General features: G+C 61.9%; 4 protein-coding genes across 4 annotated transcripts; all 4 read left to right on the forward strand.

Annotated features, from left to right (window-relative positions):
* Positions 1–1209: 1209 nt before the first annotated feature.
* LMJF_09_0220 (conserved hypothetical protein) lies at positions 1210–3651 on the forward strand (the record flags this gene model as incomplete). Its single annotated transcript, XM_001681142.1, has 1 exon — positions 1210–3651. The coding sequence occupies one exon, from the start codon at positions 1210–1212 to the stop codon at positions 3649–3651; it is 2442 nt and encodes an 813-aa protein (XP_001681194.1).
* Positions 3652–4932: 1281 nt separating this feature from the next.
* On the forward strand, positions 4933–6447 carry HSLU (putative ATP-dependent hsl protease ATP-binding subunit hslU; the record flags this gene model as incomplete). Its single annotated transcript, XM_001681143.1, has 1 exon — positions 4933–6447. The coding sequence occupies one exon, from the start codon at positions 4933–4935 to the stop codon at positions 6445–6447; it is 1515 nt and encodes a 504-aa protein (XP_001681195.1).
* A 1725-nt stretch (positions 6448–8172) lies between these two features.
* LMJF_09_0240 (putative ubiqitin hydrolase) lies at positions 8173–11019 on the forward strand (the record flags this gene model as incomplete). The annotated part of the gene is made up of 1 exon (XM_001681144.1): positions 8173–11019. One exon carries the CDS (start codon positions 8173–8175, stop codon positions 11017–11019), a length of 2847 nt encoding a protein of 948 aa, XP_001681196.1.
* A 1019-nt stretch (positions 11020–12038) lies between these two features.
* On the forward strand, positions 12039–14726 carry LMJF_09_0250 (putative minchromosome maintenance (MCM) complex subunit; the record flags this gene model as incomplete). The annotated part of the gene is made up of 1 exon (XM_001681145.1): positions 12039–14726. One exon carries the CDS (start codon positions 12039–12041, stop codon positions 14724–14726), a length of 2688 nt encoding a protein of 895 aa, XP_001681197.1.
* Between the last annotated feature and the right edge of the window lie 212 nt (positions 14727–14938).

The raw sequence follows: 14938 nt of genomic DNA on the forward strand, positions 1-14938 counted from the left end.
GGAGTCGAGCGTGGCGCTTTGCTTCTGCAAGGCTTCCCGGAGCTCCCTTGCTTCGTTCACCGTGCCTTTCCGTTGTACCCGTCAGCCTCTCGCAGCGCCCTCCTACCTCCCCTCATCTACATCGCTCAGGTAGTACCTGCCTTTCGCACGTCTCTCTCTCTCTGCTTTGTTGCCGTGGTGGTCCCCTCATGACAAGCAGGGGGAGGGGGGGTGGGGGGATGAAGGGAAGAGCGTCGCGCACACCCGTGCGTGGCGTCGCAGAGTCCAGTGCACCCCTCCCCCTACCCTTTCTATCCCCTGCTCATGCTCAGTCGCTTCACGTGGTGACAGGGGTATGAGGCCCTGGACAGCGCTGCGTCGGAGCGCCCGACGACAGCGAACACGTGTGTGTCATCCATACGATAGGCAACACGTGTGAGGGCGACTCGAGCGTATGCCCCACACGGCCCACTGGTGTGTGGGGAGGCGCCTGCGTACCACCCCCTCCCCCCCCCCCTCGAGGGGGATGCACCCGGTGGCAGCCAGCACAATGGGCGCGGCTGTAAAGCGACCTGCGAAGCGGGAGGCGGGTAGGGTTTGAGGAAGAGGCCGTGCTCTCCAATCACCGACTCGGTGCATTGCTGCAAGGCGTGTGCCTATCGCTGCTTCGCACCACGGGATGGTAGCCCATGGCAGGGCCAGGGGGGAGGGGGCTGATGTGGAGTTTCGCTCATGTTGTGCAGCAGAGAATAGGCACGTTGAAAACGGACAGCGAAGCCAAGCCGCTCTCCCGTGTGTGCGTATGCTGCCTGCTCGCTGCTGCCTCTCACCCAACTTTGCACCATCTCCCCATCCCTCTCTGCTTGCAGTTGTCCGTGGCGTTGGGACTCGCACCGACACGACAGTTGCTGCTGCTGTGTCGCCCCGTTGCATCCTTCTTGAACTCTGCGCACGCCCTATGTGAGAGCTCCCACGCACGCTGCGCACACCCCGCACATCTTTCTCTCCCTACTTTGATCCGCAGCGGTCCGCCGCACTAACACGGCTCTGCGCTAACAGTATCCGTCCTATCGACTTCGCCTCAACCCGGCAAGCGAGCAACCAAAGAACACGCCAGACACACACACACGCGCGTGCCGCCGCCGCTGTTGCTGTTGCTGCCCCACACCCCCTCCCTCCTCCTCTCTCCGCTTCATCGCAGGAACGAAAAGCGGGCGCCCCGCCACCATCATGCCGTACAGCAAGGCATGGCGCAGCGCCATGTACCCGGACTTCCGGGACCAGGGCGCTTACGTGGACTACAAGGCAACCAAGGACATCCTCCACCGCATGAAGGAAAACATCGCCAACCCGTCAACCCCGGACGAGCTCTACGCCTCTCTCCTGGAGCAGAAGATGCGAGTGTACGAGTGGTGCGAGCGCAAGCAAGCGGAGCTGCTGACGCTGTCGCTGCGCCTCTACGAGTGCTCCAAGTACCTGACAGAGGAAGAGGTGGTGACGAACCGCAGTATCACCCTAAGCAGCCAGCCCAAGAGCGCGGCGAAGCGCCTGCTGCCGCGCGAAGCGCGCCTCATCGCAGATGCTATCATGCACGAGCTGCTCCGCTTCGTCGAGTGCCGCAACCTCAACACTGACACCATCGAGCACATCATTGGCCGCATGTACCGCTACGCCGTGCTGGGCCCGACCGGCGACCGCTGGAAGAATATCTACGTCGAGTACGACTATGACCAGATCTCCGTCGAGGAAGTCTTCTGCCACCTGTCGCGTGTCTACGACCGAGTCAAGCAGACGGAGGAACGCATTTCTGCCAAGGGGAAGCTCAGCATCCCCACCGGCGCGGAGGGCTCACAGGTGTTTGACCGCCGTTCCGTCAAGTACTGGGTGCACCTGCAGGACCTCCCTTTCGTGATTGCGCGCATCGTCCCGCATCTGCCGCTCAGCACCTTCAAGGACACGTACAAGGAGAGTAAAGAGAAGGGTGTCTCCTTTCGCCTCTTCTCGCCCGTCAGCTCCGTCTACTACGACAACAACAAGTTTCTCTTCTACCACCGCCGTCTGGAGCGCATTGAGGGGAGTACGCTGATCCGCATGCGGTGGTACTCGGACACCTACGCCGAGGACTGGAACGCGTTGCAGGAAGACGACAACGTGTTCATGGAGATCAAGGTGCACCACGAGGCGTGGAGCGGCGAGCGCAGTAACAAGCGCCGCTTCGCCATCAAAGAGAAGGAGGTGGACGCGTTTGTGCACGCGCAGCTGAGCCTGCTGCCGGCGGTGGAGAAGCTGAAGCGCCGAAACGCGAGCGAGGCGGAGCAGGAGGCGTTCAAGTCCCTCTCGACGGAGATCCTCTCAAAGATACACGCCTACGACTTGAAACCGGTGCTGCGGACGCAGTGCGGCCGCGCCGCCTTTCAGCGAGGTGCCGACCAGAGGGTGCGTGTGAGCATCGACACAGATCTGCGCATGTCTGCCGAGGACTTCGGGCTTGACCACCACTGGCGCTACACCGGCGGCGACTCGCCCGTCTCCCACTTCCCCTACGCGGTGGTGGAGGTGAAGCTGCAGTGCTCCGAAAACGAGCGCATTGCGCCATGGATTGAGGAGCTGATGGGGTGCCGCTACATGGAAAGTGTCCCCAAGTTCAGCAAGTACGCGCATGGCATCGCCTCCCTGTACGGACACACCTCCTTCATCAACATGGTCCCGTACTGGATGCACCAGCTCGACATTGACATCCGTGCCTCGACGAAGCCGGAAGTACACCTTTGGGATCCGACGATGGGTCTGGCCGCCGGCTGCCTCGAGCGCACGGCCGATCGCTTGATCTTCGGTACGAATCCGGCGCAGACGCAGACGGTGGGCGCGTCGGAGGCGCAGTTCCTGCCTCGCACGGACTACGCTAAGATTTACCAGCGTGTTCTGCGCAGCCTGCAGCACGAAGCCGACGGTGCCGCAGAGAACTCTGCAAGCGCGTCTGTGGCGGCGTCGACGGCGAACTCCTTCACCGCTGCAGACTGCATCGCTGACGGCAAGGCAGACAAGAGGACGAAAGACGCAGGCCAGGGCGCGGTGCAGCCCAGCCTCTTCCCGGTGGTGCAGTATTCGGTGGATCGACGCCACATGGCGTACACCACCTTCCACCTCTACCCCTACTCGGAGAAGGGCACGGAGCCGCTCTGCTACGACCCAAAAGACAGCAAGAACGCGGCTGCACAGGTGTTCTACGGAAAGATCCCGTGGCAGACGGGCAAGCGCATCAAGGTGCCGCAGAAGTACGACCCCAAGACGCTGCTGACGTCGGAGCGGTACATGGTTAAATGGATGCAGCTCGCCACGTCCTTCGGCCTCCTGGGCCTGACCAGCATTCGGTTCGGCAAGGGGCTCTTTCTGCCACGGGACGTCGCCCACCATTCGCCGCTCTGGCAGGACAACTTTCACGTCGTGACGGGGGTTGTCATGGTTTCCATCGCCCTCCTCACGCTGGCGTACGCGTATATCGGCTTCAAGGCACGGTCGCGGCGTGTGTATGCTCGCCGCAAGATCCGCTATGACGACGTGGTGGGGCCCACGTGGCTGACGTTTTTCGTGGTGGTGAGCTTCGTTGTGATTACGATGACGCACATTGCACGGCGGTACGGTCCAATGCTGACAGGCAGCGACTCGTTCTAGCGGTGCGCGTGCGTTGCTGCTGCACTGGTGGGAGGGTCTCGGCGTCAACTTCATCCCATTGTGGGAGGTTGAAGCGGAAAAACAGCGAGGCAAGGCGTAGAGCAGCGTGCTCATGCGTGCTCGCCATCCTGGCCCCCCGCCCCCTCCCCTCCCAAACTGTAAGTCGCAGGCGCGGCGGTTGCTTCATTTGCTCGGGTTCGCTTATGCAGGCGTGCGTGCGTGCGTGTGTACACCGCTGCTCTTCCCTTCTCTCCCTTTAAGTACACGGTGGCTAGCATTGACACGCGCCGGTGTCCTTGCGCGCAGGGGGGCGCCGATGCGGGCAACGACCTAAGATGCAAACGACATGTTATCTTCTCGTCCCCCGTCTCCCCCTCCCTCCCCCACCCCCGAAACACATGCGCACGCCCTCCCCAGTGATAAGTGGCGCTGCTGCTTATCACTTATTGCCGTGTCGCCCTACCGCGGCGCGCACACCTGCAAAAAGCAGCGCGGGTTGTAGGGAAGGTGTAGGGCCGCTTCTTCCCCAGTCTCCCCATCCAGGAAGTATGCGCGGCGAACGCATCGGACACCCCGTGGCGGCACGCAACGCGCCTCATGCTAATTCATGGTGTCAATGTCTGCATACACACACCTCGCCCACACGTGCCTGTGTATCACATCAATGTCTCTCGCCTTCTTGTCTTGTATCAGCCCACACCTTTCCACCGCCGGGCTTCACGCAACGCACGCACACAGGCCACCTGGCACCCGTCCCACTCTGTAAAGGAACCGAACCGCTCCCTCCCCCCCCCTCCTCCTCCTCCTCCCCGGTGAAGAGAGAAGGACGGGCACCTCGGTGTGTACTTCGGCTGCATCCTACGCACCCTTGCGAGCGACTTCAAGAGTTACAGAGCCCATTAAAGGGGCGCACGTGAGAGGCACAGCGCCCGCCCTCCCCTGCGCGGACAGGAGCCGCAGCGACCCTTTAATCCTCTCTGTACACACATACACACAGACGTGCGCTTGCGTCCTTTTCTTTCGCTTCACGTACATTGTGTCGCTCGTGGCTTCTCTGGTGGAGCAGGCGTTCATCCTGTCCGCAAGAGCCCTCTCCATCTTCCCTGCACCATCGCCACTACCTCTTCTTCTCTCGCTGCTCTCGCCCCTCCGCCCTGCGTCTCCACCCATACACACACATACACACATACACACACACACACATATATATATATATGTGTGTGTACGAGCACGTGTGTGTGTGCACGCGACGCCTTTACTCTCGGCCTGGGAAAAGAGAAAATGTTTCGCTTCCCGACTCGGCTGCTGTTTTGTGTGGCGGCGGCGGCCAGCACACCGTCCCCTGACGTGTTGCAGGTCACAAAGGAAACGGCAAGCAAGCTTGACGATCTCTCTCCGCGGGCGATCACGAAAATATTGGACGCCTACATTGTTGGCCAGGATGCTGGAAAGCGTGCCGTGGCCATTGCGCTGCGCAACCGCTGGCGTCGTCGGCAGCTCAGGGACGCCGACCTGCGGAAGGAGGTGGTGCCCAAGAACATGCTGCTGATTGGTCCAACCGGCGTCGGCAAGACGGAGATATCGCGTCGCATGGCACGCATCACGAACGCCCCGTTTATCAAGGTGGAGGCCACCAAGTACACGGAGGTCGGCTTCAAGGGCAAGGACGTCGAAAGCATCATCGAGGACCTGTACACGAACGCCAAGCTCAAGGCAAGGCGCGCGCTCGAGGCGGAGCGGCATGCAGAGGCGCTGAACATGGCGCTGGACACCGTGTATAGCGCCTGGTCGGTGAGTCAGCGGATGCGAGCGATGGACCGTTCGCTGCTTAGCACCGGCAAGGCCGAGGAAGTGACGGCGGCAGCCGCAGACGACAGCGCAGCGGAGGCAGAGGAGTCGCAGCAGCAGCAGCAGCAGCAGCACAACTTCGAGTACTTCCGCGAGCACTACCTGGATGAGCCAATCACTAACGATATGGTGACGATCGACATCAATGCTCCGCAGGCGCCGACAAAGCCAGCGAAGGAGGGCGGCATTGATCTGCAGTCGGTTGGCATGCTGCTGGGACTGGGAGGGGAGCCGAAGAGGCTGAAGGTGTCCGTGACGAAGCGAGTGGCTGACGCTGTGCCGTTGGCCACGCAGGAGGCGCTAGACAAACTCATCGACGAAGCCTCAGTGAACACGCTAGCACGTGCGCTAGCGGAGGAGGAGGGCGTTGTCTTTGTGGATGAGATCGACAAGGTGGTCGCCGAGCCGTCCAGCGCCAACGCCGACGTCAGCTCCACCGGGGTGCAGCAAGACCTGCTACCTCTCATCGAGGGCTCCAACGTCACCATGAAAGACGGCAGCGTCATTGCGACGGACAACATCCTCTTCATCTGCTCTGGTGCCTTCCACGTCGTCAAGACGTCCGACATGATCGCGGAGCTGCAGGGCCGACTGCCTGTACGCGTAGAGCTGCAGGCGCTGACGGAGGAGGACTTCCGCCGTATCTTGACGGAACCCAAGTTCAACCTGCTGCGGCAACAGGAAGAGATGTTGAAAACGGAGAAGATCGACGTCGTCTTCACGGAGGACGGCGTCAATGAGCTGGCCAAGGTGACCTGCGCAGTGAACAGCCAAGGTCAGAACATCGGCGCCCGTCGCCTCAACACAATCCTCGAGCGCGTCATGGACCCGTATAGCTGCAACTGCGAAGAGTACGAGGGCAAGAGGGTGGAAATCAACGCCGAGATGGTGCGGGAGGCGACGGAGAAGCTCCAGAAGAATGTGAACTTAGCTAAGTATTTATTGTGAGAGGGGGGTGGGAGATCAACGCACCGGTGTTACTGTCACGTATGCGACCCCTCAACTCCCCCCCCCTCCCTCTTCCGTTCCGCTGCCGCTACGTTTGGTTAGCGTGCTTGTGTCTGAGTGTGTGCTTGTGTCAATCGGTGTACGCCGGAATGGTGGTGGTGGTTGCCTAAGCTCTGCATTGCCTCTCGTACAACTGGCGTACACCTGTTTAAATCTATCTATATAAACCTACACACTCATATATATATATATATATGAGTGTGTGCGCGCCAGAATGGGTGTCGGGTATGCCCCCCCCACCCCACACACACACACATTCTTTGTTTCCATCCCTCCCCTTCTTCCCCTGCGGCTCACACTGGCACGTCTGCGCGCCCGATACATCCATATCTCCGCGTGTTTTACACACACTGGATCCATGTGCTTCGGGGCGCTTGGTGCAAACCCTCCCCGCTCCCTCCCAGCCCGCACACCACACCGCCGGTGCGCTCCCATGTCCGCTTCGCGTTGGTGCGCCGTGCCCCCCTGCCTGCATGCACGCGTGGGTCGTGTGGCCCTCCCCCTCTCCTCACCCCTGTGCACACTGCTGCTGTTACGCCACTGCCTCTCCTGTGTCTTCCTTACGACTTCTCGCGCTTGCTTCTGCCGTCTCTGCTCTCGGACCTCTGACGGCCCCACACGACGCCCTCTCGCGGCCTCTCACCTCCTCGCACTAACGTCTTGCCATCATGGCGCGCGCAGGTTTGCGAGCGAGCAAGGCATAACGAGCAAGACATCGAAACCTCACTTACTGCTGCTGTTCTCCTCCATCACAGCCGTCAGCGCTGCGATTATTATTATCACTATAGGCGCAGTGAACCTACAAGTGCACCTAAACCACATCTATCTGTCGAATACCCTCTCAAGCCAACGCACAGGCGCGCGCGCGCAACGCGCACACGTGCCATCACGTTTCTGCAGGCTACGAAACGAGTGTGTGTTTGTGAGAGACCATCACCACCACCACCACCATCACACACACACACACACATATACCCCTCCCCGAATCTAACAAAGAAAAATACGTCGTCTAATACAGAGCAGTGAGCACACTCTCTCCCCACCCCCACCCGCCTTCCCTCGTCACCACCTGAGAGCGCTACCGGATAGTGTCAGCCACGTCTTGTGCGTTGTTGCTGTTCAGTTTCGCTCATTTCTTTCCGCGAGCGTGTGCCCGTGTCGTCGTCTCCTTTTCCACTGTACGCGCAGGTTGCTGCTCCGTCCTCGCAACTCTCTGTGTGTGGGTGTCGGTGTGGGCGTGCGTGTGTGTGGAGGGGGAAAGGAGTCTGCTGAGCCTCCCTCCCTTCCTCCACCTCTCTTGTGTCTTTCTCTGGCGTGTGCGTGGGCCCGCTGCGGCTCAGATCGTGAGCGCCGCCCTTCGCCCCTCTCCTAAGTGTCCCCCTCCCCCTCCACGGGTCTCGCCTGCTTATTCTTTCGGCTGCGGTCGATTTGTATCGGTGTAGTGACCGCTGTTGTTGTTGTTTCGAGCGTTGTGCGTGCCCCCTCTGTGGCTCGTAGCAAAGCAGCGCGGTGGGGGTGGGAGGAGGAGAGAGGGTGCCCCCGTCTAGGCAGTCTCCGTTGGCGTTGTCGTTGTAGTTGTCAGCCTGGCACATTTCATTCCCCCCTTTCTCGGTGCTGCTTCCCTTCGCCCTTTCTGTCCTCTGTCCTTCTCTGTTCCTCTCGTGCATGCACTTGCGCGTGCTGCCACGGTGTCGCCGAACCACCACATCTTACCTGCTGCTCATCATGTCCGCCACGGCAGCGTCGTCGCGGCGGAAGCAGCACTACGAGTCGCTCAAGGAGGAGTCGATGATCCCGTTCGAGATGGAGCTCGACGAGGCGATCGAGCTGCCGTTCGACGTGAACGCCGTCGCACCTACAGACGTGGCGCTGAGCGCGCCGTTTGGGGGTAAAAAAATCCCAATGCGTGCTGCAAGGGCCGCTTCAGAGAGCAGGGTTGCATGGAGTAACGGCAGCACCGCCAGCGTCGGATTCGCCGTGTGCGGCAATGGAAAGGAGCTCCCGAGCACCGCCGCAACCGCCGACGGCGTCGCCTCTCCCATCGCCACGCCAGCCAATGCAGCTCCCACAACCTACTCGGCGGCGGCGCCGTCACGCATGTTGACGTGGAAGGACACCAGCGCATCTCAGCGGCGTGCCGAGGCGCAGGCGAGTCGCCAAGACGACTTCCACCCCATGGTCCTGTGCCCGCTGCAGAACCTGGGCAACACGTGCTACTTCAACGCGGGTGTGCAGCTGCTCGTGAACTGCCCCGCCCTCGTCTATGCAGTGCGCAATTCGCCGTTTGCGCGGTGGACGCGGAGCAACGGCCCCCTCACCGCCCAGGCCGTACCGATGCCGCGGGCTGAAGCGGCACCGGCAGCGACGAAGCTGTGCCTGAAAGGGGGTGCCGCCATCCACACACTCTTCCAGGAGTTCTCCATCCTGCTCGCCCGCATGGAAATGGGATGTGCAGCCGGTGAGAGGGCGATCTCGCCAATTTGTGCGCTCGACTCCCTCGCGCAGGCGTATCCGCAGTTCGAGGGTCGAAGCCAGCAAGATGCAGCAGAGATGATGACGTCGCTGCTGGCCAGCTTGGAGGAGGAGGGCGGTCAGTATGTGGAAGTGGCACAGCTGCTACAGTCGTTTGAAGATGCCGCGGCGCTGCGGCAGGGCGTGACTCCCTTGGCCTCCTCTCCCCGGGCGTCGGATCCAGTGACGCGAGCTCTCAAGGGTGCCACCTCGCCTCTCTTGGAAGCCGAGACCGCGCCCTCCGCATCGCCGCATCGGCGCAATTACAGCGAGCCCTGCAACATCGAGGAGTACTCCCAATCATCGCTGCTCTCCTCCACTAGTGAGGACACCTTCCTGCCGGGTCCGCGCAGCGCGCACTTCTTCAACGTACTGCGGCTGATGGAACGGGTCAATCGCGAGAACGAACTACTTGAGCGGCGTGTGAAGCAGCGGCAAGGCATTGCCTACACTAACTCCTTCAAGCCCCCACGGCTACACTTCAACCCGCTGCTGGACGGCTTCCGCGGGTATACGTTGTCGGAGGTGGAGTGCCACAACTGCCGCGCGGTATCGCGCGTAGTGAGCCCCTTTAATGGGTTGTTGCTGGATGTGCCGACGGCGAAGCAGCGCCGGCGCTACGCGTTGGCGCACCCGAATGTGCCGCGCCGCGTCGACTTCGATGGGCAGCTGCGGCAGGTGAAGAAGCCGTTTCGGCTGACCTGGTGGAACCCCCTCTCCCTCTGCGTGGCAGCGTGGAGGCAGCTGAAGCAGTTCTTCCAGGACCCGTTCCCGTACCCGCTCTGGCTGGACGAGTGCCTCGACATTCACTTCGAGCCGGAGGTGCTGCGCGGGTGTAGCAGGTACCGTTGCGAGTCCTGCGACACCACCACCGACGCCACGAAGTCGGAGACGCTTCTTGCTCTGCCCGAGTACCTGCTCATCTACATGAAGCGCTTCGAGGCCGGCCGCTTCTTCAACAGCAAGAAGTCGGACTCAGTCTTCTTTCCCACCTCGTGGCGGCCGCTCACGACGACGCAGGCGAGGCAGTCGCCTATCAACACGGACGACGCGCCGCCAGCGCTGCCGGAATATCTCGACCTGCGGCACTACCTGCACAGCAGCGTCGCACCGTTCGCAGAGCCGATCCCGCCCTGTCTGTGGGGTACTGACAACGAGCCCCACCAGCAGCATCATGTGAGCAGGGACGATGCCAGCACCCCCACCAGCTCCATCGCAACCACCTACACGCTAGACGGCATTGTCAACCACCACGGCGGCTACGACGGCGGCCATTACACAGTCTTCCTCTACAAGGCGACGGAGGAGCGGCAGGCGTGGGTGTACATCAGTGACGATGAGGTGGAGCAAGCGGAGGAAGTAGTGGCGACGGATACCGAGTACGTCCTGCTGTATCGCCGCCAACCCCTCGTGCAGGCTGCACCAGAGTCGGACGAGGCAGAGCAGCTGCGCCGAAAGGCGTGCTACTACCTCTCTCAGTCATCCCCCTCCTGCCCTGCCCCCAACGCCGCGGCGGCGACGACCGACGGCCCTAAAGCCAGCAAGCCTCATAGCAGTTGCCCCTTCTCGTCCTCTTCGGCAGGCGGCGTGGCTAGTACGCCACCTCACGCGGCAACCGCGGCGACCGAGCCGTGGGTATACATCTCGCGCATGTGGCTTCAGCGCGTCGCCTTCATGCACGAGCCGGGCCCGATTGTGAATCGGCTGTGTTACTGCCGTCCAGAGGATCGGGGGCGGGTGAGCATGTATCAGAGCATCTTTCCAGCCACAGTGAAAGTGCCAGCGGAGGTGCCCCACGTCCACGGCCCGCCGGTGAGCTGGTTCTACGCGCCCATCACACAGAGGGACTACGACATTTTTTACAACGCGTTTGGTGGCAACTTAGCCGTGACGGCCAGCGAGTACGAGTCACTGCGCGCAATGCAGGACAAGTTCTGCGCTGCCATTGATTTAGCGGAACGGCAGCGAGGGAGCGCAGCTCGCCCTGCTCCCCGGCACTGAGCATCCGATGCAGCGAGAGACAGTTACAACGGTAGCTCCTGCTGCAGTGAGACAGAAGGACGGTGTATGCGCCCTTTGCACAGTCGAGCCTGCCTTCTTCCGTTTGTGGAGCCGCAGGAGAGAGGGAGGGAGGGCGTGTACCTGGTCAAGCCGCTCTATCAAGGAGGGCAGAGATGACGACGGTGAGCGACGTGCTCATCTCGCCATCACCCCTGTCGTGACCAGTGTGTTGTGCTCGTGCGCCTGCATGCTTCGATCGATCACCCAGCATCAAATTAGCAGAGAAACGAAAGGAACGCGCGCGTGCACACGCGTAAAGCGCTCGACAGGGTCCTATCCGCAACGACGGTGCTGACTTGTTGCCGTATGGAGGGAAAGAGCGAGAGGGGGGGAGAGGGGCAGCGCTGCATCGACAACACCGGCGCTCACAAACGTGTTCTTGAGGCTGCGTGTGTGTGGTCACCGCGAAGGTGCCGCCCATCTGCTCGCCTCCCCTCCCGCTCTTTTCTTTCTCTCTTGGCGTATCTGCGCGCTGCATTATTCATTGCCATCATCATCATCTCTCTCTCTCTCGCTCGCTCGCTCGCCTCCTTGTCTGCGCCCCCCCCCCGCTCTAATCATAACACTCTACGCGTAGAGGCGTACACACAGGGCGAGGTGGCAGTTTTGCGTGCGCATGGACTCGTGTGCTGTGCCGCCCATCTGACCTCTGCGATTCTTCTCCTATACCTCACCCCAATCAAGCACAGATGGACAGCGACGACGCAGCTGGCCAGTTCATCGATCTCACGCCGGTTCGGCCGCCGCGGCGGCGAGAGGCGACACCACCGCCACCACTACGGCGTGCGGACGACTACAGCGTCACCGCGGCAGCGCCATCTGATAGCGTGAGCTCCCCCCTCCTAGGCCACAGCGCTGAGGGCGGGGGTGGGGATGGCGGAGCGACTGTCGGCCCCACCGGCTCCACCGCATTAGGAGAAACTTCTGAGGCAGTCGCTGTGACCGCCTACAGTGGGGCGATGCAGCAGCGCTCGGAGGAGTACTCGTACATCTGGGGCACCGGCATCGCCATGGAGGTGTTTCGCGACGAGTTCCGCCGCTACCTTGAAACGTTTGCGCTCGGGCAGGTGGTGGTCGATCCGTCGCGGCGCACACTTCCCTCCAGCGGCGGTGGGGCGGCAGCGGCACGTTCCTCTGTAAGTGACACCGCCGCAGCCGCAGCCGCGGAGTACGCACTTCAGGAGAAGTATTACCTAAAGGAGCTCCTGCGTATGCACATGCAGGGCCGCAGCACGCTCGAGGTGGACTTCACTTGGTTGCAACGAGTGGCGCCGCGGCTCTACGTGCAGACAGTGCACCACCCCACCGAGTGCCTGCAGATGATGTCAGCCGTGGCCGACGAGGTGTACCGTGATGTGCTGCTGCTCCGCCACGGCATCGAAGTGGCAGAAGACGTGCTCATCACTGTGGCGGCGAAAAAGCTGCCCTCGATGTGGACGCTGAAACAGCTGAGTCCGCAGCACATTGAACAGCTGCTGAGCATCAAAGGGATGGTGATTCGTGTCTCCAAGATCGTTCCCGAGATTCGAGTAGCGTGCTTCCAGTGCTGGAACTGCCAGTACCAGGAGCGCAGCGTGAGCGGGGACAAGGGCCGCATCTTCGAGCCGACCCGCTGCGCGCACTGTGGAAAAACCTACTCCTTCAAGCTGCAGCACAACCTGTCGCTCTACGAGGACAAACAGCTCATCAAGGTGCAGGAGTCGCCGGAGCACGTCGCGGACGGCGAGACACCCATCTCGATCGGTGTCGTGGTGTACGGTAGCATGGTCGACGCAGTCGTGCCAGGCGACCGCGTCATTGTCACGGGTGTGTACCGGTCTACCCCAATTCGGCTCAATGCCAACACGCGCATCATCAAGAGCATCTTCGCCACCCACATCGACGCCGTTCACATTGAGCTGGTGCGTGCGACCCGTGCGTCAGAGGCGGGGGCGAAGAAGGGCTGCTTCGCCAACGGCAATGCCACCGGCACCGGTCTTCATGTCTCCACGCCAACGTTAGCGACCGCGAAGAATGCGGAGGGAGACTTGTCTAGTGCGGTGCTGATGGACACGGCACGCCTCGACATGTTCCATTCCCTCGCCCATCGCCCCGACATCTACGACGTGCTCCTCCACTCCTTCGCCCGCACCATCTGGGGCCACGACGACGTCAAGCGCGGCATCCTGGCGCAGCTCTTTGGCGGGACGGCGAAGACGTTTGTGTTCAGCGAGCGCATCGGCAGCGGCGCTGCAGCGACGACGAGCAGCAACAGCGCGGTCTTCCGCTCCGAGCTCAACGTGCTGCTGTGTGGTGACCCCGGTGTGGCCAAGTCGCAGCTGCTCACGCAGGTTCACGAGATCGCGCCGCGCGGCGTGTACACCTCCGGCAAGGGCAGCAGCAGCGTCGGTCTCACCGCCTTTGTTGTGCAGGACAGCGACACAGGGGAGTTGGTGCTGGAGCCGGGTGCGCTTGTCCTATCGGATCGTGGCCTCTGCTGCATCGACGAGTTCGACAAGATGAACGAGGCCACCCGGTCGGTGCTGCACGAGGTAATGGAGCAGCAGACCTTGTCGATCGCCAAGGCCGGTATCATCGCCCAGCTCAACGCCCGCACGTCTATCCTGGCCGCGGCCAACCCGAAGGACTCGCAGTGGAATGCGCAGCTGAATGTTGTCGAGAACCTCCAGATCGAGCCGACGCTGCTCTCGCGATTTGACCTTATCTTCCTCCTCCTCGACTGCCACGACTCCGTGGAGGATCGCCGGTTGGCCGCGCACGTTCTTTCGCTTTACATGGACACCTCCCGTAGCGCGCGCACTCCACGCGCCGTCAACAGTGGCAGTGGTGCGGCCGGCAGACGTGTGCCGCCGCAGGGCGGTTGCAGCGATGACGACTCCGGTGAGGAGGGCGAGGCAACGCAGTGGCGCAGCACCGCCAGAGCAGGGCAGCCAACCGCGGCCCCAGATGACGCCACGGGCACCGCGAGCACGCACGTGGATGCGGCTACCGGGCTGCCGGTGGAGGTGCAAATGGAGCTGCATGGTGAGGTGTTCCTGCAGGGTCCACCCGATGCGCCGTACATGCCGGCCAGCATCCTCTCCGAGTACATTGCACTGGCGCGCGAGACCATCTTTCCGAAGCTGACGGAGGCGTCGCACAAGATGCTTGCACGGTGCTACGTGGAGCTGCGCCAGGCCCGCGGCAGCAGTTGCACCGTCTCAGCGACACTGCGGCAACTGGAGTCCATGATTCGCCTTTCCGAGGCCCGCGCGAAGATGCGCTACGGCAGCGAGGTGTCCGTCGAGGACGTTGTGGAGGCGAAGCGCATCATCAGCGCCGCTCTGAAGAAGGCCGCCACAGACCCCACGACGGGGCTCATCAACCTCGACATGTTCCACGCCGCTGATCCCGGCAAGAACACGGTGGAGGGGAATATGCGACGCCTGGAGGAGCTGCTAAAGCGTCGCTACCTCGCCCAGGGGCGGCACACCGTTTCCGTGGCGGAGTTGCGCTCCGTCTTCAACGAGCAGCAGTCCGGCGCGGCGCGGCCAGTAGCACCGGCGCAGTTTGTGGAGTTTCTCGCACTTCTCTCCGGCGGCGACGTAGTGCAGTCCTTCACTGCCACGACGGTGACTCTGGCGATGGCCGGAGCAGCGCCAATGTGAGCCGGCGGGAGAAGGCGAGGAGGAAGCGAGAAGCACCGGCTGCCCTGGCCTAGCAGAGAGCAGAAGGTAAGCGAAAGGGGGTGGCGTTGGAAGAGGGCCTCGGGCCCCATACGACGCCTGCACCACCTCATCTTGCAATCATAGAGAGTCGAACACACACACACACACACACACACACACACACACACACACAATACAACGCGATGCGGCAA

This window comes from Leishmania major, chromosome 9 (assembly GCF_000002725.2).
Source record: "Leishmania major strain Friedlin complete genome, chromosome 9".
Classification (NCBI taxonomy): domain Eukaryota; phylum Euglenozoa; class Kinetoplastea; order Trypanosomatida; family Trypanosomatidae; genus Leishmania; species Leishmania major.